At 40.9% G+C, this 27,290-nt stretch overlaps 1 protein-coding gene across 1 annotated transcript in view; it reads left to right on the top strand.

Annotated features, from left to right (window-relative positions):
* Nucleotides 1–26,977, top strand: part of RTTN (rotatin) — a 112,846-nt gene extending 85,869 nt beyond the window's left edge. The window contains exons 39-49 of the mRNA XM_081098054.1: nt 2,015–2,152; nt 4,705–4,922; nt 8,499–8,604; nt 9,330–9,427; nt 10,557–10,634; nt 14,523–14,649; nt 17,111–17,313; nt 20,693–20,960; nt 24,376–24,479; nt 25,511–25,580; nt 26,573–26,977. Of these exons, the coding sequence (XP_080954180.1) occupies nt 2,015–2,152; nt 4,705–4,922; nt 8,499–8,604; nt 9,330–9,427; nt 10,557–10,634; nt 14,523–14,649; nt 17,111–17,313; nt 20,693–20,960; nt 24,376–24,479; nt 25,511–25,580; nt 26,573–26,658 (1,496 nt within the window). The 3' untranslated portion in view covers nt 26,659–26,977. The remainder of the gene's footprint in view (nt 1–2,014; nt 2,153–4,704; nt 4,923–8,498; nt 8,605–9,329; nt 9,428–10,556; nt 10,635–14,522; nt 14,650–17,110; nt 17,314–20,692; nt 20,961–24,375; nt 24,480–25,510; nt 25,581–26,572) is intronic.
* The last annotated feature ends 313 nt before the right edge of the window (nt 26,978–27,290 follow it).

Genomic DNA, 27,290 nt, shown 5'->3' with positions numbered 1-27,290 from the left:
CTCCAAAGCTCAACTCTACCCAATAAAATCTCATTCCCTAGTATTTAATTCTCTTACTGGGTTTTCTCGGGTATCATTTGAGAAGCATCAAATTGAGCTCATGGAAGATATACAAGGGAGATGCAAGATCAGTGCTAAAAAACTGGCGGCTGCGACTGGAGGACTTGATTCAGTGCTTGATCCCAACATCACAGGGCGAGAAGTGGCCTGCGCATCTTGGTTGCCACTGACTGCCTTGTGGATGTTCTCATTGATTTTGCTGCTTTTATGTGTGACTTGGGCTGTGAGAATTAAATAAAAATAGTATCTATATTATTATTTAATTACTTATATCAAATGCTGAAAAGAAAATGTCTATAATATCTGAATGCATATATAGTAAGTGGTTATGTTAAAAGTTACTTTCTCCTATTTAGCAAAAGTTAAAAGTTCGCTAAAATATTTTTTTTTCTCGAAAATATTTTTTAAGAAATTAAAAATTTTTTCTGGAAATATATACTTATAGAATTTGCAATTTTCATATATAATTTGACACATTTTAATATATGAATAAATTACCCTAAAAGGTGTTCAGTTATGAAGTTAAATGTTTATAGCCTTTTTATTTTTAATTTAACTTCCAACTTAAATATTTTATTTGCCCCCATAAGCCTATATTTAATAAAATCAGTAAGCTTTACACTTATTCTTTTTATGTGTAAAGTCTGGATATACAGATAGTACATCAATAGATATATTATCTGTGAAATTAATATTTAATGGGGATGGTGATGAGAAACCATATGTCTAAACACTCTTATAGAGCTGATAATAACAAAAAGGTAGAGAAATACCAAACTGCCTGGACGGTGCTATTTCCAGATGCCTGGTGGGTGCTGAAGAACACCGAGAAGGAAGTCTTCGGTTTGCATGTTGATGGAGTTAGCAGTGGACAGTGGGCAGAGACTGCTGGTGGTGCGGGCATAGAAGACAGTCCTACAATACTGGCTGCCCTCCAGCTCCCATGTGCCCAGCAGAGAGAAAGGACTAGCTGTTCTTACCCTAGAACCAAGGCTCCCAACCTTTTTTGGCCATGCCTCACGTAGGCATCTCTAAAATCCTGATCCCCCCTGTGACATATAATTCTTATTCAAAAAGCGAACTCCTATTCACGTGGAGGAAGCCTAAAAGGCCATTAACTTCGTCTAAACAAGCTTTCAAAGAACATGGCATCCATGAAAGAGAAAAATAAAAGAACAAAAGGACAGTTGAAGTACTGAGGAAGAAATCACTAAGAAATAGTTTAAAAAATAATATAAAGTGATATGAAAAAATAACAAATAAAGTTTCAAAACATAGAGAACTGAAATGCATAAATATGTTATAATATATATTTATATACTATATATGTGGCCCCTAGAAACATAAGAAATGCAAAAAATCCACTGTTAGTAACTCATTCTTGAATTGTCCCCCTGTGGGGCGTGTGCCCTACATTGGGAACCACTGCCCTAGAAGGTTCATTAGGCCATTGTCAGCCATAGGCAAAGCTGCAGATCCTCTGCTGTGTCATAGCTTTCTTGTAGGGCAGCACTCTTCTGGTTCTTCAAAGAAATTCTCTTCTTTGCTATGACCTTGGTATACACAAAGTTGCTAGAGGGGAAGAGAAAACAGGAGAACCTTCACTTTTATAGAAGTAACACAGACAACGACATGTTTTTACAATGTGCCCAATAAGAACTTCTGAAGTTATGGCTCAATATTTAGTTTGTCATACTTCCTGATTGTTGTTGAATGTGCTTTAATAAGAGGAGATGTGCCAGTGGGTGTTTATTTGTCTATAGCAATGTGGAAGAGAGAGATATTTAAGAAGCAATACATAATTGAAGTAAATTCATGCTGAATTATGTTTGTTTCCATTTGACAAGTACATCCCTCTTATTTTAAATGTAATGAAGTGGCTTGTGAGTTTTGTGTTTTAAAAGGTTCTTTTGCTTTGCGTTAATAACTTGATATGTCTTGATTAACTTGATAGATGCAGAGTTAGCATTGGCATTTTATCACACGTGGACACATTTATTTAACCTCCTGGCCACCCTCCTGAGGAAAGCAGGAACTGCCTCGCTGCCACCCATCACGACGGGTCTGGCCAAGCACTGGGCGGCAGTGGTTGGTAAGGAGCTGCTGTCACTGGTTTGGGGTCTTCTGCTCATAACAAATGAAGATAATCGTTAATTATGATTTTATATAATAATGTATTCTCTAAAATTAAGTAATTATGGCATGGCCCATGAGAGGGAAACCCAGGTGCTTGCTTCAAGACATTCGTAGTGCTCTTGAGCCCCCAAAGTGCATTTTAGAAAAATTGAAACACATTTCAGGGTACCAAAACACAGGTAAGAAAAGCCTGTGGCATTATGAAGATACAATATGACATGATTATAAAACAGTGAGATAGATTTTGTTGGGTTGGCATGAAAACTGGGCTCTTGCCTCACATGTGTGCATTTTGTGTGAGTAAATCTGCACATAGCATCCTGTGTACACAGTCACATGGAGACTTCTAGTAAAAGTGTCTAATCTCAAGTCATAGGGCTTTTCTTACAACACAGAAATGTAGTGTAGTTATTTTTATGTTTTCCATATAATGGTTACTGACTAGAGTAAATAAATGATTATTTTTAAACAAATGATTATTTTAAAAATAACTACTGTCTTTAATTTTTCATAAAGTCTCATCTAAATTTTTGCATAGCAGGAGCCTTTTTTTACATAACTGTTTATAAGTAACATATGTGTTACTTTAAAATAAATAACCAGTTTAAAAGTGTTCATAATCGAATTTAAGTTTCCAAGTTATCACTAATTCAGTTGACTTGTTTCCACATTTTATTTTATCATTTGGTCATTCTGTAAAATTAAACGGATGATATATATTTTAACCAGAGTGTAGTTCTGAAGTAAGATTTATAGGGAAATACATGTGCAATAAGAAATGGAATTGTTAGATTCCTCGATATAGAAGTTCTGAGTTTACTCTAAGGGGAATAGCATCCATTTAGTGATCATTATTTTGTTAAAAGAGATAAATATTGGAAGAGATTGATTGAGTGAGTGAGACTGAGATTTTCCTTATGCATCCACAGGGTTTATTTACCACCTGAGTCACTAATACTGTAAAGCAAGGTGCTTTATGGGGCTCATGGGGCACCTCAGCCAGCTGGTCCGCATGGTCCATCACCTGTTTTGTAAATATACTTTTACTGGAACATGGCTGCACTGAACTCGTTCCCTCACTGCCCAGGCTGCTCTCCTGCCTTGGTGGTGGTGTCGAGCAGTTGTGACAAAGGCCCATGACCCACAGAGCTTACAATATTCATTCACTCTCTGGGTCTTGGCAGAAAAAGTTTGTTGACCCTGATCTAAGCCTGTTGACCTGACCTTCTTTCTCTAGTGATAAAATAAAGACATATTAAATTCAAAGTCTTTCTGCAAAACACACAGAGAGTTTTAGATAATGGTGCCAATCAAAAGTAACATACTACATGAACAGTTAGCTTTGATAATAGTGATGTTAATGAAATCATAACTAATAAAAATTATCATTGATATTCTTTGCCATGGAGTTATTAGTTTTTGTTTGCTTTTTTTCTCTATTTCATGTACACATACACATTTAAAATACCCTTTGGTCACTCAATAACTTACTCAATAACTTACTATAATAATCTTTGCTCGAACTTGACTAATATATAGGACATTATGTACATGAACAGAATTCTCATGAAACCCCACTGCTGATTAAATTATTTTCCTTATGTTACTTAAGAACATAAAAATTTCTGTAGCCTAAATCTAGGTAGAAATTCTCATGGTTACAACTCTTACCCAAGTATGAATCCAAAATAATATAAAAGTAAGACAAAATTATAAACCAGGGCTATCAAATTCATAAAATTAATGTAATGAAGCAAATGTTCTTTTGATTAAATTAATCAGTGCTCACAACAGGAAATGAATAATGACTGATTCAGTGTATGTTCTTCTGAGTTGGTTTGCCTATTCTTTCCACTCTGTTGTTTGCAGATGGGTTCATCTCACTCTGTTCTTTCAGAGCTACTATGAAACCATGGTTCCTGCATTGGTCCAACACTGCATACTAAGTCTTGCTTTAAGTTGGTTGGCATCAACTTGTTTGAAAGTGGAAACAAAGTCACACTTATAAGGTGGTAATCTAGATACTTTAGAGTATAGTTACATTAACTTTTTTTTTTAAATTTTTAGAGAGAAAGGGAGAGGGAAAGAGAATCATTGATTAGCTGCCTCCTTCATGCCCCCTACTGGGGATTGAGCCTGCAACCTGGGCATGTGCCCTTGATCGGAATCGAACCTGGGACCCTTCAGTCTGCAGGCCGATGCTCTATTCACTGAGCCAAATCAGCTAGGGCTACATTAACATTTTTTAGATTAACACTGAAATAAAAATTAAAAAGTTAACTCTAGAGCTCAGATAAAAAGGATGAAACAAAAATTAAGGAGATTTCCTTGATTCAGTATGTTGTCTTAGTACTATTCAAATTACTTTTAAATAGTAGAGTTATTCTTGTGATACTTGAACTACTGATCACTTTACTTAATTAAAAATTAATCAGATCAGTCTGATTCACTTTTTTTTTTTGGAGGAAATTTTTAAATATTTACATATGGAATTATCCTCTTTACTAGATATGTTCTGCAAATGTGTGGGTTTGTCTACTACCAGCCCCTCTCTCTGCACTGCCAGCCTGCAGTTCCTTTCTATTCTCTTGACTGAAGAAGCAAAGAGGCGTCTTCGGGATAAGGATAAAACAGATTCATGCCCCAGTTCAACAGTGGCTTCACTTCTTGATAAAACTCAGGAAAACCAGAAGTCTCTAGAACGACTTACTGAAGCCATTATTCAGGTACGTGATTTTTTGATTTTTTTAAAGCTTTACTCTCACTCTCAGACCTGGTCAAGTGGCTCAGCTGGTTGGAGCCTCATCCCGTACATCAAAAGGTTGTGGGTTTGATCTCCACTCAGGGCACGTGCCTAGGGTGTGGCTTCGATCTCCTGTCAGGGTGCATACAGGAGGCAACCGATTGTTTCTCTCTCTCTCTCCTTTCCTCTAAATCAATAAATATATCCTTGGGTGAGAATAAAAAAACAAAACAAAAATAAAACACTTTACTTTCAGTCTTGGTCTTGTAAAAATATTTTTAATCATTTGATTTAAAAAGTAATTAGTACTCATGAACATTGAAATAAGAGAAGAGTATATAAAGTTATATTATTTCCAGTGCAGTTCCTACCTCTAATGTTGACCAGAATATGATGTAAAAATTCAGAATGAAGTATTAGTGATCTAAGCTCAGCAGTTCAACACAATAGTCTGTCATAAGGGCACTGGATATACTTTGGGGATGAAGTTTAACTCACAATTTATTGCTATGTTAATATCTTTGAAAATATGTTCACTTAAGCGACATTTGATTTATATAAATGAACTAGAGGCCCGGTGCACGAAATCTATGCACTATGGGGAGGCGGGCACAGGGGGAGCGGGTCCCCCAGCCTGGCCTGTGCCTTCTCACAGTGTGGGAGCCCCGCGATCCATCGCCCCAAAGAGGTAGGCCCTGCCCACCCATCCGGGGCTCCTCAATGGATTGCCCCAAAGAGGTAGGCCGGAGCCTCGGGACCCGCCTCTGCACCGCGCATGCAGCGTCAAGTCCCCGCCCACCCGCGTGCGCCTGCTACACACCCAGCCTCCTGGTGATCACTCGTTATGGCGTGAGGATGTCACAACCACATAGGCTTTTATTAATGGGGTTACATGTGTTTAAGGGGGTTATGTTTATAGAAGTAGGCAGACCTGATTGTCACATGTGTGAGAAAATGCCCCCATTCCAAGCTTTGATACCTGTTTTATCTTTAAAATTATTTTTGTAATCCTAAAATATGAACCAAGATTTTTGTTTCATCAAAAACCAAAAATCACTGTAAAGTATTGTTATTTTATAAATAGATTAATCATGAAAACAAGTGTTTCCTAAGAGGCACAATAGTGTTTTCAGGTAGAAGTTATTACCATACTTTGCAATTTTAAGAATCCTCCTTTGTAGTAACCATGTGGCGTCCTGCTTTTGTCTTCTCACTGAGAGGTGGAACTGTAGTCCACTCTCACGTTGAGGTATTGCTTCCATTTCCGAGGGAGCAGAAGGTGCTTCCTATCCGCTGACTTGCTACCATCCCTTTGCTGCTCAGGATTTGGCCACTTTTGCCGTTTTCTGCCTGAGAGCATCCTGCAGATACAGAGGACTCCCTGTGCACAGCAGACTTGAGCAAGCTAGAATGCAGACAGGCAGACAGAGGCAGGGCAGCTGCCCGGCCAGCCTAGACCTGCCTGGGAGGGGTCACAGGACTCCTCACAGGAGCTGGTCTCTTGCCCAACAGACTATGGTTGCCTCTGAGCGCTGATAAGGAGCCTAATAAGGGGTCCCTTGATGTTTTCTCTTCTGTCTCTCTCCAGCAGCTCCTTCAGAAACTGGATCTCTAGGGAAAAAAAGACCTCAAAACATTTCTCAATGTCACTTCTCAGGAGGCCACAGCTTTCCTGTAGCAATGACCCTACTCATTCCACTCAATTTTTCTTCATTTAAAACCAAAACTGGACACTGTTCCACTGATCTCATTCTCCATCAGAACAAGAGGTTTTATGCCCAATGATTAATTGAGCCCGATTTTGTACCTGAAAGAATATAGTAACAGGAAACTCAAGTCCACACTTTGACAAAAGTCCTCCCCCAGCTCCTATCCAAAGCATTATTAATTTTGGAAATTTGGCTCTGGTGGAGCACTTTTTTCTGGGGAGGGGGTCCTGGTTCTCACTGACACGCTCTTCTTCAGGGAGTTTGATGACTCATGGAGCCAACATGGATTTCTTTCCTTTGATGAGGATGGGGTGCTGACCCCACCCTGTTCATGCCAGCATGCCAGCAACTCTGGGAGCCTTGACCACAGCCGTGGGTGAATTCAGAGACCTGCAGGCTGGCTGTTTTATTCCCCAGCTACTTTCTTTTTTAAAAAAAATATATTTTATTGATTTTTTACAGAGAGGAAGGGAGAGAGTTAGAAACATCGATGAGAGAGAAACATCGATCAGCTGCCTCCTGCACATGTCCTACTGGGGATGTGACTGCAACCAAGGTACATGCTCTTGACCGGAATCGAACCTGGGACCCTTCAGTCCGCAGGCCAACGCTCTATCCACTGAGCCAAACCGGTGCTGGCTGTTTATAATCTTTTGCTGTTACCTTCTTGGTCAAGGAAAATGAGCCACAGGGTACCTCAATGATTTTCCTAATGACTAGCTAATTTTCCCCTCCATTTCTTCCAAATTACAAAATATATAAAGTATTCTATGTGGATATGGATACATTAACCAATTATTTAAACTGTGTTTCCTAATAATTCATACTCTTTTTGTGCATGTAAACTGTAGGACATGAATATGTAATATTCGTTAAAGGGCCCAGGCCAATTTAAGACAAAGTAAAAAAAGGAATTGTATCTTCATTCTACAGTTAGTTGATGAGTAGTACTTTTCAGCGAGATCAGTTTGGTTTTTCTCAAATTACTGACGTGCAGTTTCAATAAGTATGTGTAGAGAAGAACAGTTTTCCTATTATTAGTGAAGATTGAGTTTATAGACAAATTAGGATTCTCATGGTTGACTATAGGATTTACTCCAAATTATTTCATCATCCTATAATACTTCCTGCCTCTCCCCCCTTCTTCCTGGTTACACTCAGCATGATCTTTATCAAGCACCCCTGGCCCCAGGCATCTAACATTTAACCCACTGGCCAGGTTGAGACCTGCCTGTGGGGGCAGCAGCCTGAGATGTCTAAAGTGGAATCACTGTCCCCTCTCTGCAGGTGCCTCCGGTCACATTGGCAAGTACAAGCTCCAGGTGAAAGTGGAGTTGTGTCTAGTAATTATGCTGTCGTATATTTTATGTCAAGTTATCATTTAAGCTCAGTTTTAATCATGACATCCTAAAGCTGGATCATTTTGAAAATTACTTGTAGAAGGGAAAGTTATGAAATTTGAATTACCTAATATTTAGAAATCAAATTGTGAGCTTCTTGATTCAGATGCTGGAATTGATGAACCCCTTAAAATTGTAGGAAAATGTGTACATATACCCACATGAGAATAGTATCACAAAAGATTTCACCTGAATTGAGTCAGGTCTTTAGAGCTAGCACACCACTAAATGGGACGCACAGAAGAGCGAAAACGAGAAAATCTTCACAGGGCAACAGACAGACACATCCAGAATGTGGGCATTCTGTAGTATGACCGATGACGGTTACCCGGTGATAGGAGGGTAGCAGCACCGATGAAAACCCTGGTGGGGAGGTGTGGGGACCAGGGAGAAAGGCAGGTGGCCTGGAGTTAGGGGCCATAACGTGCAGGTATTCTGTTATCTTCACAGTGCTACGAAGGGAAACCCTCCAAAGATGTCTTAAAGAGAGTGGCTGCGAATGTGCTGTTGTCGCTGCTGGCTGTCAGTAGGAGGGCTCAGAAGCTCGCTTTAAAAGGTGGGCTGCCTGACCACCGTGTGTTTTTATGCCATATGTCAATTCAGGTTTACTGCTTTTTTGTTTTAATTTTTTATGGACTCTAAATTTAAAAAAACTTACACTATCAGGGCTGCTAAAAAATAGTTAAATGTGCGTTACTTTTAAAATGAAAAGATTATACGTGTAGAGTATTTTTTGTGTGCAATGATTCCTACTCTAGAGAATATCTAAATATTACAGAGGCTCAATAAGTAACACCACTCAATTTTATAATAATGTTAGTGACCACAAGCACATGTTACATACCTGAAAATAAAAAGCACACCACATAGTTCTGATGGTGACAACAATAGCACTAGATGAACCTGTATTTTAATATGAATTTCCCCCTAGACAATTGCAGTTTCTCATCTGGAAGGAGAGAACACTGGCCTTAGAGTTGGAGGACAGTAACAGCACCATCAAGTCCACTCATTTCACTTGTGATTTGCTACTGAAACAAACTATGCATTCCTCAGAAAGTAACTGGATTTGGGGAGTATTATAATAATTTGAAAACAAGTAGGCTTTAGCATATTAGTTCTCTTACATTTTCCTTCTGACTCACTATTCTCTCACTGGAAATGCTGACATGGAGCTGGTCAGGAGTAAAGTGTAATTGCTGAGAATTTGATTGGTACATGTGGTGTTGGCTTACTGGGAAATGGCATATCCTTTCGCTAGTTCTGGTTCTTGTCTTTCAGCCGATCTCATCGACAACTGCATTGAACAGATGAAGCACGTCAGTGCCCAGCTGAGCCTCGATTCCCTGAGGCCAGGGAAAGCCGCGCTCAGGAAAAAGGTGGCAGATTCTAGAACTCTGCACGCGTAGGGAATCCTCTCGCCAATGTCCTTGTGCTTAGAAATGACACCAGCATTTGGTTGAAATGAGTGTCTGATTTAGAAGGAAGGCACAGATAAATTAATGTGATTTCTACATTAGCAGGTTGTGTGTGTGTGTGTGTGTACATTTAAGTGAAATGTATATATTATATAGTTGTAAACATTTTGGAGTGTGCATGATAAATTTTATATACAACTGAAAGAAGATTTTTCACAGTGAGCACAGGCACACTAGGAATGAGCTGTAACTCACTGTGCCAGGCACTGTTCTAACATCTTCCTGTTTACTACCCCGTGTCCACTCATGACAACACTGTCATATAACTAGTAATTGATAAAGCCAGTATTTGCCTGGATCCAGGTGGTTGGAGAGCTGACATTCCTAACCTCTGATTATTGCTTTCCGTGATGTCTGAGTGTCTCTTTCTAGCGTTGAGTCGGCTGGACTCAAATGGCATGTCCATATAAACTCAGAATAGCCATTGCTGCCACATAAAAACTGTTAATAATAATAACTCTGGTTAAAAAGATCTGCCACATAGGTTCCTTGAGAAAATGGACGTGTGTGTATTTATGAACACAAATATACATGTATCTATATAGCCAAGGCCAGTAGAGCATGCTTTATGCAATAACTAGTTTCTTCTGCATTTGATTAGACACTGAGAGAAAGCCATGTGTAATAGTTGTATTGATGCAGGGTGTTAGGTGTGCGCAGTTTCTTTTCCTGCCTCCTCTCTTCTCTGGGCAGAGGCCTTTACTTCATCATGGAGAGAGTCAGCCAGCACTGATATGATTGAAAACCAGTCAGTACCTGCTTCATTTTATTGAGAGGGAGCATGGAGTTTATTATATATCTCAGTTCCTCCATGCTCGATAGAACAGAAATGGCTTTTTCATGGTGGATGCACTTCTTGAGATACGGTCACCTTTCAGAGATCATTACCTTGTCAGTGCCTGCAAAGTGATGGTGGTCAGGGCAGCGAGCTCATGGCTGCATGGTAATGGGACCAAAGGGAAGGGATGCTGTACATAAAGGTGGAACATGCCCTTGTGCTCACATCCTTCAACTGCTTCTCTTTGAACAGGAGGATGGCTTTGTTAAAGAGTTAAGCACTGCCATGCAGCTTCTGAGAAACTGTCTCTATCGGAATGAAGAAGGTAAAGTAAGTAGTGCTACTTCTCAGATTTTTATAGCAGTTTCATTTCTCTGTGAGCTGATGTAGATGGGAAAATAGAAAATTTTAGTGTTAGATGCATTGTTGATTGTTCTTGGAACTCCGTGTTCTCAGAATCTTATTCTTCAGCACTGATGACAGTTCTTGCTTACGGCAGAATTTTAGCTTTGTCACTGAAACTTGGACTTTGGATGAGGGTTTGGTAACTGCTCAGACAGACTTGAGCCTCTTTCTGCCCTGTTATGCATCTCACTGGCTTTTTTCTGAGATGGAATGAATGGTTGTGCCTATCTTCTGAGGCAGGACTTTTTCAGACAGCTTTCCAAGGGAGTAAGTGGAGGTGTCTGTTCACAAGGAAGGTGAGAGTGTCTCCCGCTTCTGAGCAGAACATGCTGCCCGCTGTTGCCGAGCGTGGCCCTGTCCCCCTTGTCCATCTCGGGAGGCTCTTCCCTCCAGCTCCAGGGCTCCCCCTGCACATTGACTTGGCCCCACCTGGGGACCTCTGAGATGCTGCACTCTGTCTAAGCGCCATGCCGCCCCTGAAAGCCCATAGGTGCACTGCACAGGACTCAGTGTCTCCATACTCTGGTCATAGTGATCCAGCCCTCTGAAGCACTGGCTTTCTCACAGAAAATGAGTAAGACAAAGACATTTCAAGAACTTCCTTTAAAAATAATGTCTCACCCTCTTTTGCTTTTACTTGGGATAAAACTAGAAAGCACACAGTATTTGGAAAATGAACACCTTGAACACCTAATCCTTAAGCCGTCTTAAATGATTGCCCAAGACACATAACTGATAATTTGTACTTCCAAAGTTTGATGGGATTTAAGTACTTATACATTTCATTAAAATCCCCTACATATGAACTTTTTACTCAGAATAGAGGTGACCTTTATTAACCTTCAGATCCCTTGTGCAGCTATTATTCCTCCGTGACTCAGGGAAGGCCTGGGTCAGACCTGCTTCTCTGGATTTGGAAGATGCTAGCTTGGGCACTGGCACAAATATCGTGTTCACACTTGTAACATGTTAGCCAACTATAAAAAGGCAAACCATTTCTGCATATCTAAGTTGTCGATAAGGAGTAAATCCAAAAGAGAATATTTAGATTACTCTTGAGTATAAGTAAAGTCTGATGAGGCAAAGATTCTTAATTTCTTTTCTACTCCAACTTACACTCCCATTACTAACTGTTGGCCACTCTCATGGAATTTCACTGATTGATCCACCCTCACCCTACCCCAGAGTCTGTATACTTGTAACATTAAGGAGTTTTCATAAGGGATGGTCACAGTGACTGGGAAGTAAATGAGTTAAACAGTGGACAAGGTTAGAGGTAGGGGCAGTGGTAGTCCAGGCAAGAGATGACGAGGCAGGTAGAAGAGGGAAGCAGGGTGGAGAGTAAATCTGAGAAGGAGGAGAAAGGCAGAGTGACTTCCAGGCTCTAGATCAAGCATGTCAAACTTGCGGCCCGCAGGCTGCATACAGCCCACAATGAGTATTTTTGTGGCCCAGCCAATGTAACGGTATATAAGAAACATTTTAATAAAAGTTTTTAACAATTTTTATAATATCCTGTTGTATATAATTAATAATAATGAACTACAACATTCGCTAGTGACTGATTACTATAATTGTGTTGCATTCATTTCCCTTACGCGCCTTACGCACAGGTGCACCATTTCTCTCCCTAATACTAGCAGCGAATATTTTAGCAGCCGATTGTCACGTCATTAGTCTTGGACTGACTTGTTTGGTGTGCGCAACAGGAAATATTTTGCTTTTGGAGAATAAGAAAAATAGGTTTATTTGCGTTACGCTTATTGATTTGTGCAGTTATTCAGTGTCTGGTAAGTTAATGTTCAAGAAAAAATATTAATTTTTATTTAAATAGCCTATTATTTTATGTTAATGATTACTCATTTCAGCCCTTTGTATTCAGCATGTCTCTATCGAAATAAACCTACATTTCTATGAAAATGGGAGCTTTTGTTTTTTTGCGGCCCACATAAACTTAAACCTTGTTTATTTGGCCGTGTTAGCCTTTGAGTTGGACATGCTTGCTCTAGGTTGTGCATTCTAGAATGAGCATAGGTGTGAGAGAGCCTCACATTCAGGTCTGACACTTTAGCACAGTGTCTGTGGGATGTTCGGGTAGAACATGGCTGGTCATCAGTAGATACATAGTTCTGGGCTCTGAGGGATGAAACAGGCTGGGATGTTAGGGGTTATCAGTACATATGTGCTGTGTGTAGCTGTGACTATTGTTGAAATTTCCCAGGAGAGTGTAGAGTGGAAGTCCGGGTCATCATATCCTTGGAAAATATAATGAAGAAAAGAACGGAGAAGGGAATGCTGGAGAGAGTTAGGAGATAATCCAGGCTAGAGAGGATCCAAGGAGGTAAAGGAAAAAAGACCTATAATAGATGAGGGTTTGGTAACTGCAAAGATGGGCATGGCCTTCTTTGTACCATACGACCGAAAATATGCCAAAGTAAGCTGAAGATTAAGTAAGAGGTGGGCAGTGACAGCAACGAGGGCATTCTTTCTAGAAGCTTGGTCTAGAAGCAGCATTCTAATTTAGGACACGTAGCATTAACGGAAGTTGGTCTGTGTGTTTGTTTTTCTATAAACTGTTTGAATGTGAACAAGAATCAAACTAGGGACTAGTTATTAAAGAGACAGGGAGAAAAGAACTAATTGATGGATCAAGTGCCCTGAGAGGCAGGTGGGCTGTGTTCCAGAACACAGATAGACATGTCAGTCTCCAGCACAGGAGCTGCCATTCCTCACTGCCAGTCAGGATGGCTGAGTGGGCAGAACACAGGTGAATGCGGAGTAGAGGAGGAGCTTACACCTGCTCATTTCTGTCTCGACTGAAACAGAAGCAAGGTCACCTGCCGCAGTCATAGGGCTGTGTTCAGGCCCAACCTCAAGAGGAGTGGGGAGCACGGGAATGGCTGGGAGTAACTTCCCACTCTCTTCTGCCATTGATGTTGCATGAAATTCTGTAGGTTGTGTGTATTGATATGAGCTCCCACTTGTGTGCCCACGGGCCTGCGAATTGCCTACTGATTCCAGTTCATTTAAAATGGCTGTTTGCTGCAAATAGTATTTTCCCAATGGTAACTGATCTTTGTAATAAAAACTATGGGTTACTTAAGAATTTATTGATTTAGCATGCTATTTTAACTGAATTTTACTATACTCAGATGACTTAAAAGCAGTAATCAACCCCTGATCCATCTGTTTCTATCTGTCCACATATACCAGATCTGGGTACACACACATTCACACAGAGGGGGAGGAAGAACTCGTCTATCAAATGTTTAACAGAAAATTCCATTTCTTAACCATATCAGAGCATTTACAGTTATTCAGTGTGTGAGATGGCACCCTCCTGCTTACCTGGCGTGTTCAAAGCTGTTTTTATGCATTTCTTTTTTTTAAATGTGTTTTTATTGATTTTTAGAGTGAGAGGAAGGGAGAGGGACGGACAGAGAGATAAAAACATCGATGAAAGAGAAACATCATTAACTGGCTGCCTCCTGCATACCCCTCACTGGGGATCAAGCCTGTGACTTCTTGCTTCCTGGGTCAATGCTCACTTCTGAGCCACTCTGGCTGGGCTATTTTTCTGCATTTCTTACCAAAGGTGTATATCCTGGCCACCTCAGGGTGGAAGGGACCTCTTCATGCTGCCAGGCTCACAGGCAGTCTGGGGACAAGGGCTTTGAAGCCAGCTCGCGCCATCAGAGCAAAGATAAATTCGGTTGTTGTCTCCTTATGTTGGTGACGATGGTTTTGGACCTGGTTTAATTTTATATTTTGCTACATTCAACTAATGCTGTGCTTATTTCCTTTTCGTTACAGGAAGCAGCTCTTGAAGCTCATCTTGTCCCTGTCCTGCACTCTCTCTGGCCCTGGCTTTTGATGGATGATTCATTGATGCAAATCGCCCTGCAGCTACTTTGTGTCTATACAGCAAATTTTCCAAATGGTAAATAGACCCAATACTACCTTCCAGTAATAAAATATACTAACATGCTAATTTTATGTAATGTTGTGAAAGTAGACTGGGAAAATGAGTACATAGTTTGGAGTGTTTCTCCTTCTTATTGAAGGTATGCTGGTTAAAGGCATACTTTGTAGGTATCATGAGAACAGACAGAAATGTTAGTACAGCGGTTCTCAACCTATGGGTCGCTACCCCTTTGGCGGTCGAACGACCCTTTCACAGGGGTCGCCTAAAACCATCCTGCATATCAGATATTTACATTACGATTCATAACAGTAGCAACATTACAGTTATGAAGTAGCAATGAAAATAATTTTATGGTTGGTTCACAACACGAGGAACTGTATTTAAAGGGCCAGAAGGTTGAGAACCACTGTGTTAGTATGTCTGTTGAGGTAGGAAGTCATCACACAGCTCAGGGAATAGAGAGGGAGAAACTGGCTTGATTATATCAGTGGGAAATTGAATTTAATAGGAAAATTGAGAGGGAAAATTATGCTGTAAGACCTTAAAAATCAGGTGAAAGTGAAAACTCTTACATATGTGAGAGTAGGACACTGGTATGATGAAAGGGAGTTCTAGATTCTGTTGGTTTGGTAGTAGTTGGGGTGCCTCTTTCATTAATTCCTTTCACAGACATTTTATTGAGTGCCTCCTATGGGCCGTGCATTTTTAGAGGCTGAGGGAGATTGGGTAGAAGGTGAGAAGTGGCTGTTTGAGTGGAGGGAAGGAGAGCCTGTTAGGGAGGTGAAGTGGAATTGCTGGTGGTGTGAATTTTCCATTGGGAAGTTAGGGTCATAAATGTCAGGTTTAACTGGCTGGCAAGTTTGTGCACTTTATTCTATCAACATTCAGCAGCTCAGCAGCTGGGTTCTCCAAATAGCAAAACATAATCAGAGAAAGAACTGGAACTCAGAACAGTCCTGAGCCCGTGTAGTCACCACCCAGTGTGAAGGTTATCTGACTTCTTGATAGTCTGACTGGCCTCGGCCTCCTCTCTGGAGCTGCAGTCCACTCAGCTTGTCAATGGCCGACACAGACTGACCTAAACAGACCGTCAGGTTGCTGAACTCTCATTGTGGTGTGTGGAGTGTTATGTCTCCATATCACCTTCTCTACCCTACCCTTCCTCTTTAACTTAGGGTTAAGGGAAGAAAAGAGAGAAAAAAAGAATCAGTTGCTAAATATTGAGCAAAAACATTTACTTTAATATCAATCGTTTAAAGCTATTATCTGCATTACTTTTATACTTAAATTGATGTAACTATTAGAATGTGATTAGTTAACTAAATTGAGGAAGAAACTTTCTATTTTCCTGTTTGATTTGCTTCCAAACAAAATCGCATCATTGGTGACTGTTTTATGTAACAGTTAATGGAAACATTGGTGTTGGATACTGCTGTAAAGTATGCACACAAGAAAGATCAATGTACTTATTTGGGTTTGCTGGCCTTGCGCGAGTTTATCTTACAGAAGGAGTTTGACTCTGGTCTAGTTATACTTAAGTTGGCCTTCACAAGTTAACTAACTTTTGGTTCATGTTTCAATATAGTCAGATGTATTTCTGATTTCTTCGTGATGATCTTTTTCCCTTGATAAGCTCCACATGGTTGTATAATTTACTGAGAAGACATGAGACTCTGGAAAACCAGTTGATGCCACTGCCAGCTCTTGCTGCTTGTGGGCTGTGTGACTTTGAGCAGGTCGCTGACTTCTCCAAGCCTGTGCCTTCATCTAGCATCTAAGGCTGTAGCATTTGTCCTGCCACCCCACCACAGAATTATTGTGCTTTTTTTCTCTTCTGTAAAACAAATGCTTTAGACCAAGTTACCTCCCATTTCTAATATTCCGTTCCTATTTAATTAGATGTCTTATTTGGGAACTATTTAAAAAACCTATCATGCTTATTTTATTCTTTATAAAAAAAATAAATGTAATGTATGGTGGGGTTTTTGTTGTTTGTTTGTTTGTTAATCCTCACCCAAGGATATTTTTCTCATGGATTTTTTTTTTTTAAGAGAAAGTGGAAGGGAGGGGGTGGGTTAGTAGGGGAGTTAGAGAGAGAGAGAAACATCGATGTGAGAGAGACACATCGATTGGTTGCCTCCTGCCTGAGCGAAGCTGAGGAGTGATCCTACCACCCAGGTACATGCCCTTGACCAGGAATCGAACCCATAACTGTTGGTCTGAGGGCTGATGCACTACCACTGAGCAACACTGGCCAGGGCTACCCCTAGTGTTTTTAAATGCTCAATTGCGATCCTGGGCCCTTAGTGAGAATAGTAGCCCACTAGGCTGGCCATGGACAACACCAGCCTCGGTGCTGCTGATGTGCAGTCTGCAGGTTCATGTCACTCGATAGACTAATGTGTTTTACAACTGAGGTTGTTCTGAACTGAACAGTGAAACTGAGAAGATGTTGTGACGAGCTGTTGTTTTTAAGGTTGCAGTTCTCTTTGCTGGTCAAGTTCTGGACAGTATCCCGTTCTAGCTGTGTACAGAGGAGCCCCCGGCAACTCTTTGATGCTGTGTATCCTGAAGTTGGCTTCCCAGGTGCCTCTTGAGAACCCCACAGTTCAGCAGATGGTCTTCATGTTCCTTTCCAACCTGGCATTGTCTCATGACTGTAAAGGAGTAATTCAGAAAGTAAGTACTTAAACTCCTTCCCATCATAGAAAAGGTAGTAAAATATTCCTGCCCATTGAGAATATGTGTGAGAAGTCTAGAACTCAGTGTCTAGGGTTAATTTATTCTGCTTTCAGGGCATTTTATTTTAACGGATTGTGAAAGGATTAAGAGGGTCACTTTGCTTAAAGCCAGTCGATTGTTGATACATGAAAAGTAACAGAAGCTAGAATATGATGAAACCATTTCCTTCTAGTTTGTCTTCTTAGCTTTGGATTATATTTTATCACTCTCAAAAATGAGGGTTTTAGAAAGGCAGTTGTCTTACATTTATTTGAAATCATAAAGTAATATACTGGTATTTAAACAAGACCAAATTGAGCAGTAAATTTCAGTTCAATTTCTGTAGTCAAAATGGTTTATGAAATCATGGTTCCTTTTTCTCCCAAGTTAGACCTAAGTTCTTAATGACCAAAGAGGTGATTTTATCAGTCCCCTGGGATCCAGTGCCTAAACTTGACTCTGGTCACCGATTTAACTTAGAGTACTTAAAAGGGATTGAATGGTGGGAATAAATTCTAGCACAGCTATTCAGTTAGACTGTATTCAGGTACATGTCAACAGAGTCCCTAAAATGTGAATTGGATGTTACTTAATAGTACATGCTGATTATTTGAGTACTTCTCTTTCTTTTACATGAAGGCCAAAATAAATTGCAAATGTTCACAGCATTCATAAGAATTGAGTCTCCTTTTCCTCTACTGTGTCATTTCTCCTCTACTCCCCACTAATCTTCAATTTGAACGCAATCTCCAAATAGCAGTCTTAAGTAAGGAAGGAGCTTTTCAGTGATGTGTTGGAGCTAACTCATGTTGACTTAGGAGTGTCCTCTTTAATTTTCAGGAATTTGCAAGCTAGTTGACTCTGGATGATATCTTGAAACCAGCCATAGTGGTGGTATTCACACCAGGTAGATTGGCAGAAGGTGCAAATCAGGAACCCACTGCTCTCATTGGAGCCAGCTTTTACTTCCAGTTCATGGCTGGATATTTTCTTTATATATATATGTATGTGTATATGTGTGTGTGTGTGTGTGTGTGTGTGTGAGTGTGTGAGTGGCAATGAGTGTGGGTGACTTTGAGTGTGAGTGTGTGTGCGTCTGTGGGTGCATGGAGTCATTTTGAACTGGATGCGTGATTACCGTCTTTTCTCATATGCAAGAGGACAAACTGGGCACAGTGCTTTCTCCATCTCCTTGCAGAACATACAGGTAGGAAGCAAAGTAGGAATGCCCAGGTGCAGTATGGTACCAACCTCAGGTCTGAAGTGTGACTTTTAAGACTTACTTAAAAGGAGACTTTCTCCTTTTAACATATTCAGTTTCTTAATTTTTAAAATTATTAGGTTAAACAAAATTATACCTAAGGCATCTTCTGCTCTCACTCTCTGATTAAGCATATTTCGATATTGGTGTGATCAGACTGTGAGGTGTAGGTCACCCACCTTGTTTTCCCTCAGCTGCAGTAGCTGATAATGAGCCCTGGACACCTAATGCTGTGGCACAACTCAGATTCTCAAGTGTCTGCTTTCTCTCTATCATGACATGTTTCAGCATGTTTCACCTGATGTGGGGAACTTAAAAAGCATCGGCGGACCCAGCAAAGTAGAAGGAATGCCCACAGCATATTTCCTTTGAAGCACTGCCATATAGTTTATCACTGTCATCAGCCCCAGATCTCCACTGTCATGGCAGAATCTAGCTGCATGGGGGACTCACGGGATGAATGTAGAAAAATGCTAATTTGGGCCAACAATTGAGAAGTAGGTGTGAGTGAGGGCACGTGCAGTGCAAGTGGGCATGGGGTTCTCCAGCCTGCTTGGTGCTTGTGCGATATCGCTAATATCTTTGTAGCTAACTCCATCCACACACTCAGTTATTTTACATGAAAGTTAAATTTATTTCATAGATTCAAGCCATCATTGTGATTTAGCTGCAGGAGGATCCAGGAAATAAGCCAGAGTAGGTTATGAAACGGGGAGAGAGATGAGATGATGAGACCTTGGGGGCAGTTATGAAAGTTAAGTGATCACATTCCTGCTCCTGGGTCACTTGTGCACCTGGCCGTGGTTCCCATGCTCTCCTGGGCTGCTTCCTATATGGTACTTTCATTCATTCTTTCTTTGCATGTAGATTATTCTAGACGATAAGTTACTGTCTTTTACATAGTTAAGGGTGTGCTGCGGTTTTGTGGAAGGGTTTTGGGAGGTTGAAATGACTCTTATATTTTAAGTGATGGAGCTTTCTGGTTTCTAGGTTTACTAGAGTGACATGAAAAATCTGTAAAGAGAAACAGCTGGGGTAAACAGAACACAAGCGGTACCCACAGGTTATTTTTAGCTCTCATGTAGCAGTAAAGATTCAGGTATCCTCAGTTCTACCAGGGTTGTTACCTGGTGTCTGGGACTGCTTTGGGTTTTCTTTCTTTTTTTCTTTAATTTTTAAACATTTTATTTGTTTTTAATTTATTTTTTTATTAAAGTATAGTTGACATACAGTGTTATGTTAGTTTCAAGTGTACAATGTAGTAATTTAACATTTATACCCTACGATGCGATCGCCATAGTAAGTGTAGTCCCCATCTGTCACATACATGGTTATTACGATATTATTGATTATTTTCCCTGTGCTGTATCTTACACCCCAGGGCAGCCGTGGGCAAACTACGGCCCGCGGGCCGGATCCGGCCTGTTTGAAATGAATAAAACTAAAAAAAAAAAAGACCGTACCCTTTTATGTAATGATGTTTACTTTGAATTTATATTAGTTCACACAAACACTCCATCCATGCTTTTGTTCCGGCCCTCTGGTCCAGTTTAAGAACCCATTGTGGCCCTCAAGTCAAAAAGTTTGCCCACCCCTGCCCCAGGGCTTATTTATTTTATAACTGGAAGCTTGTAGCTCTTATTCCCTTTCACCCTTTTCACCCATTCCCCTCCCCTCGCTCCTCTGGCAACCATCAATGGGTTTTGGTTCTTTTTCCTCCCCATAGGATACCTTTTAATGAGTAGCAAAATTGCCAGAAGGCAGACCGAAAGACAAAACTCCAGAGACCTAAAATAATCACCAAACTGAATTATCAATCCAAAGTAATTGAGTCAACCGTAACTGCTTTATCCATCACCAGAAAAGAATTACTAAGAATTAAAATTTGAAAGCTATTTTGTTCTCAATCTTTTTACTTATATCTGGAAAAAATATAGATGGAGTATATGGGAAGTATTGAAGGAATGAAACATTAAAGGTGGGAAAAAGAGAATAGAATGTTGGTTAATTGGTCTCCAAGGGACTAGGAATGCAAAGACTCCAGAAAAAAATAATGTTCTTTCTATTTATCCGCAGACTAACTTCTTGCAGAACTTCCTGTCTCTCACATTGCCAAAAGGAGGAAATAAACATCTTAGCAATCTGACCATTCTCTGGTTGAAGTTGCTCCTGAACATATCGTATGGAGAAGATGGGCAGCAGATGATCCTGCGGCTTGATGGCGGCTTAGACTTGCTGACAGAGATGAGCAAGTTCAAGCACAAGCGCAGCCCTTGTCTGCCTCTCCTTATTTTTCATAACATTTGCTTCAGTCCTGCCAATAAGCCCAAGATCCTGGCCAGTGGTGCGTATCCACTTTATACGCCTCACATAGACACACACATCCCTTTATACATATGGTGGTTCTTAGCATATTCCATTCAGATTGAAACACAAAATAGTTTTATAAATAATTTTCCAGGTGGTTATGAAACCCTCACTGTGTCAAGGCACCGAGGGAGGCAGAGGCTGTGAGAATGAGGCAGGCATGAGTCAGGTGTGGCTCCAGGCCTTAAGGAATTACCTCGAGTCTCTGGGGTTGACAGGTCATATCGCTGGGGGACACACTGGGTACAGGAGGTAGCACAGAGGAGGAGGAGGGTGAGCAGGGGGCTCTGGCTTCATCTGTCCTCCCCTCATTCCTCTAGGCCAGGGGTCCTCAAACTTTTTAAACAGGGGGCCAGTTACTGTCCCTCAGACTGTTGGAGGGCCGGACTATAGTTTTAAAAAAAACTATGAACAAATTCCTATGCACACTGCACATATCTTATTTTGAAGTAAAAAAAGAAACCAAAATGGGAACAAATACAATATTTGCATGTGGCCAGGCGGGCCGTAGTTTGAGGATCCCTGCTCTAGGCTTTGAGCAAATTCTGGATGCCGGTGAAGCCAGCCCTCATGCTGCCTCCCTGCCTCCTTTCCCCACTCACTCTTGTCTCCTTTCCTCGTTTTATTTTTCTCCGCAGCGTGACCACAGGCTGAGACACTTTGTGTTTTAGGGATATGTCTATTTATGCCACCTCTGCCCGCAGTAGAACATACACTCTTATAAGTCGTTAGGTCATTGTCTGATTTCTTCATGTTCATGTATTAGCACTTAGAATCGCGTCTGTGCTCACAGCTGTCAGTGGATATGGATGATAGAGATCCTCGGCAGGCAGGAGTGTGCAGGACCCAGGCACTGGTGAAAGTAGCCTTACAGAGACTTCCTTCTCTGAGATGTAGAGCAGGTGGAGGCGAGGACTGGGGAGCGATCAGAAAAATTTTGAAGCAGAAAGAAAAATGGCAAGATCTGTTTCTGTAACCATATGCTGTTTCTGTGAGGGCTGTGTGACTTTCATAGGGAGGGATTTTATAAGGAGACACTGTGTTATCGGGGAAAAAAGGAGAAGAGCTGTGGGTGATAGACCCCGCAACCACTCGTGATCACTCCAGCATCACTGGGCAGCTTCTCTGGCCCCATTTCCTCATCTGTACCGTGATCTCTCCTTCCTTGGTTTTCGTAGAAATTAGTTTTATAATAGCAAGTGCCTACACTGTTTATGGTTCATGGTAGATGCTCAAAATACATGAATTCCTGTTCCCTTTCATGTTTCCCACTTCATTTTTCCTTGGAGGGGTTTCTCTGTGAAACGGAGTTTTCCAAGTGAATGGAAACGATTCTGCTCACATTCTTCATGGGTGCAGCTGTGATTCGTTTTCCTCAGGATAGTTATTGAATGTGGAAATGCATGGGAAGCTTTCAAAAGTTTGGTCAGTCAGCTTTGAATTGGTTTGTAGCATTTGCTGGTTTTCATGGTGTCAATATTCTTATAGTTGATTTCAGGCTACCAACATGACATCCCTAAACTTAAAATTAACTCAGTATCATTGAGAAGAAAGGTAAATATTCAAAACCCTTCACTTCTTAATTAACTATATTTTACTGTTACCTCATCTCTTGACATTATTTCTATATGAATGTGGTAATTCATTTCATACCTTACAAATAGACTTGCAAATGTTTTATGTGTTTTTAAAAAATTATAGTTGATATACAATATTAGTTTCAGGTTTATGTGTATTTTGTTTGCATGTTATGTTTCACAATAAAATGTGTGTTTGTTTTTTTTGAATATATTTTATTTTTTACAGAGAGGAAGGGAGAGGGATAGAGAGTCAGACACATCAATGAGAGAGGAACATTGATTAGTTGCCTCCTGCACACCCCCCACTGGGGATGTGCCCACAACCAAGGTACATGCCCTTGACCGGAATCGAACCTGGGACCTTTCAGTCTGCAGGCCAACGCTCTGAGCCAAACCAGTTAGGGCTAAAATGTGTTTTTTAAAAAACTGATCCACTTGCATTATCAGAACGGGCAGCATATTATTGACCTGTATGTGTGTGTACTTTATTGAAGCATTTTAAGAGATAGTACATGGTAAAAGGAGTAATGATAAATCTGTGTAGATCATGAGTGTTGGTACCATGTGTAACAACATCACTGGGTGATATCAGATGGACACACCATTCAATGATGTCCCCAAGAATATGAGCTGCCACCTATCACCTGCCATAATGGCTGTGATGGGACAGCTGTTGATACAGGCTAGTTGTGTATTGTGATAGAGGAGAGGCAGGGGACCACAGAAAGCGGGTGAGGGTAGGCAGTGGTGTGTGGACAGGAAACAGCACCCCACCCACCTCCACCCACACGCCCCACTGCTCAGAGCTCACTTTATGGAGCAGATGCTTTTTTTTTTTTTTTCTCTGTAAAGACTTTAAATTCCTTCAAATTCTTTTTAAGAACCCTAAATAGAATCACTGAAACAGCATCCATTTGCTTTAATTATGGAATCTTTCATCCAACTAGTATTTGTTGAGCCCCTGAAGTAGAGCGGCACTGTGGCTGGAATGTGCAGCAGTGAGCGGACCGACGGCCACTGCCAGGCCGCTCTGTAAGGAGATGCTCCGGCAGGTGGGGCGTGACCTTGCACAGCGTCCCCATAACATGTCTCAGGATTTTAAATCTCGTGCTGTAGAGGAAATGAGTCAATGTAATGACAGGTAAAAGTAAGGAATAAAGCAGCTTCATGTAATGTCTGAAACACCCTGGCATCTCCTTGGCACCGACTTCTCTGCATCTTCATCAAAACCAGTAGCTGCTGAGGATAATTTCCAAGTCTTGATTTCATGCTCTGGCTGGCTGTGCAAAAAGGGGCCTATCTTGTGAGTTGCTCTTCCTTTAAATCGCTTTTCCTCTGACACACACATCCACACAAACATTTCTCCAATGTGTCCAGTTCTTTTGTAAAAGGCTTACCTCATATGGTATTCCTTCACTATTATTTTGTAGGAGCCCGTGCTATTGATATGTTCACGTAACAGTCTTTAAAAGTTACCACAAGAGCAGACCCGTTTTCCTGCACACCAGCATGTGAGCTATAACTGAAGAGCTCATTAATATAACTCATTGTGTAATGACTTCTCCACTATTGTCTTGACATGAATGTGCCATTGTTGAATTAGGGCCGAAAACCATGAGGCCTTGGCTGCTCTGTGTCTGTTGTGAAAACTTGACAGGTTGTCCTCCCTCTGCCACATGCTATGAAGGTAGTTTTTGCCGTAGTGATACCAACTTTGTGTGTATCTGATGGGAGAACGGGGCAACTGACTGGTTTAATATATACCAGATACTGTCTGGGACTGAACTTTTTTTTTAATGTCTCTCTTATTAGAAAAAGTGCTGAGTGTGCTGGCTGCCTCTCTGGAAAGTGAGAGTCCCAGTGCTCGGAGGATCGGCGCAGCCGCACTTTGGGCTCTGGTTCACAATTACCAGAAGGTGAGTTCTTACAATCTTGGTCGTGAGTCGGGGGTGAACACCAACCTCTTGGGCAGCCAGGGACCTCAGAGGAGTGTCAGCTAGAGAAGACTGAGCTCGGAGCCTGTGGCCTGAGCATCCTTCATACAATTAGTAAACCGTCACTCAGGTCTTCCTCATCTAATCATTTTAGCGGGCTCTCCCGTCTCAGAAAAGTCTCTTTTTTGAGTGAATTTTCCGTTAGTATAAGTTGATTTGCTATATTGGTGCAATGTTAATCTAGATGATTTCTGCTAAAAGAAGGGTCAAGGAAAAATGCATCTTGAAATAAAAACAAATAGCAAAGCTTTATCCAGTGTGGGACCTCCCTATCTCAGGTACCTGTAGTCACTGAGTTTTGAAGGAACTCAGTCCTCAGGCTGCAGCGCAGGTCCCGGGAGGCAGGCAGGGGGGGACTGGTGCCTGTTCTCTGAGTACAGACAGATCTCACTCCTGAGGGAAATGCCCACGTGTGTCTAGCAATTAAATAGTGGCCAGGTGACAGGGTGAGCATAGACACCCACCCCCACGGGCTTCTCAGCTGCCGCCCCTTGTCTGCATGTTCTTCCCCCTGGGTGGTGTCCACGCACACGGACAGAGGCGGCTGCTGTCCCTCTCACCCGTGTGTCTTCTCACAGGATGTGACACTCTGTCGTCACTGTGGATATTTGTTGACTGGTAATGTGGTATGCTTGATCTGAAACCTGAGGTTTGAGGGATTGTGAAATAACTAAAACTAAGATGAAGTAGTTTAAAATAGTGCATTGAGATTAGGGAGAAGGGGAAAGGGAAGGGAAGCAAGAACAAGGGGCAGGAGAGAAGAATCGAGTTAGCGAGGGAAGGGTGTGCTGACACTGTGATGGTGTGTGCTAATATCTAATTCTGTAGCTTCGTTACTACATTTTATAATATCCTGCTTACTACTGTGGTCAGAAAGGCAGAGTGAGGATTGTATCGTGATCCCTACACATGGAAACGAGTCTAATTCATGGCTTGTTCCATGTTATTTCCAGGCAAAAACGACTTTGAAAAATTCATCAATAAAAAGAAGAGTGGATGAAGCATATTCCTTAGCAAAGAAAAGTAAGTTTCATTATGAGAGATTGCAGTTCAACTTGGAAGCTATTAAGCGAATAATGAATGAAATATTTGGGCAGTTCACAGCAAAAAAGAAGTTTTTTCTACACTGATGTTTTACAGTAATGTTTGAGGAACTTTTTGGTTGACGCATTGATCAGTATGTCGGTATTTGGTCCGTGCTTTTCCTTGTAACATTTTTTAAATAATAAAATATAATGGTTTCTTACAACATGTCTGTGATCTTTCTCCAAGACATTTTTTCCTTGTACAAAACGTTGCCAGTGCCTACCACTATACTAAAGTGTGTTCTTAGGTGATAAGAACTGGACCCAATTAGAATTGACCTTGAACAGAAAACTGACCTGACTTCAGGAGTTGAGCTAGTCTTCCAGAAACAGACCCATTGCCCATATCCGCTGGGCCCTGTGATGCCATGGGACAGGAGGCGGGCTTTCCTTTCAAGTGCATTTTTATTTTAAGTGATTCAAGTTTTCAATGAGCATTGTTCTTTGACCACTTTTATGGTCAGACACTGAACTGTGTCTTTCCCACGTTGTTATAGTCTGAGTTTTTATAAGTGGCTTTTAGATTTTTTTGTTTCTGGCTGTGACCGTGAGCTTCTGGAGGTCGTGGGTAACTGAGTTACTGTCAGTGTTTAGGGTTAGGAGGGATGGTACATAGAAAGAACAAGGCAAGGCATTCATTTGGGCTTGTGGATAATGGATCCGTTATGGAGGTGCACTGTTTTCAGTTTACATTCTTTGGTTAAACCATTAATTAAAAGTAAATAAATTCTGTAAGTTCATTTTTTTTTTTACAATGTGAAATATCCTAATGCCAAGTACATCAAGGAGTTAAGTAGAACTTTGTCTCACAGAAATCATACTTAAGTCTGTGTGTGTGTGTGTGTGTGTGTGTGTGTGTGTGTGTGTTCACTCTCAGGTGTAGTGCTAAGTTTATCAGCTTGTTCCTCCATACTCTTATTTTTTTCTCAGCTTTTTCAGACTCAGAAGAAAACCCCCTGAATGCCTATTATTTGAAATGTCTTGAAAACCTCCTGCAGCAGCTGACCTGCCCCTGAGGACCCAGGTGCTCTGCTCTGCAGCCACAGCCTCTGGACAGGTGGACAGCCGTGAAGCCAGCTGTATGCACAGCTATTGCCCGAGGACAGGCAAGCCCTCTGCCCGGGGTGACACCTTCTTTCCTGACCGACATTGAGTGATGCCCATCTCTGTCCCTTCACCTCCCACCAGCTCTGTAGTTAAGAGCAGCAGCCGACCAGAAGATGACGGAAAAAGCATAGAAAGTGCTGGGGACATAAAAATTTTTACCTTTTCTATGCAATTTGCTTTGTAAAAATCCTATTTAACAATTATTTAATAAAATGTTTCTAGAAACTGAAAATTGACTAATAATTGCTACCTACAAACTCAATCAGTCTCATGAATATACATTTTAGGAATGGAAAGAAGACATTGCATTCTGATTTCCTTTATTTTTAATTTTTACATGAAATTTAGCTTTTGTCAATATAAACCCTTATCTTTGAAACCTTTATATTGTCCAGAACATTCACACTGGTGATGGAATATTTGTATGTAAGTGTGTGTAATTGTGAGTAGCTTTTTTCTGCCATGTTTAGTGATACTAATTCCTTCCCCTGTGATTTATAAATACGTTATATATATTTTTTTAACCTTTCAACGTGTGAAA

This window comes from Myotis nattereri (assembly GCF_964212035.1).
Source record: "Myotis nattereri genome assembly, chromosome: 8".
NCBI classification, from domain to species: Eukaryota; Metazoa; Chordata; class Mammalia; order Chiroptera; family Vespertilionidae; genus Myotis; species Myotis nattereri.
This window is presented reverse-complemented; position numbering and strand designations above follow the sequence as displayed.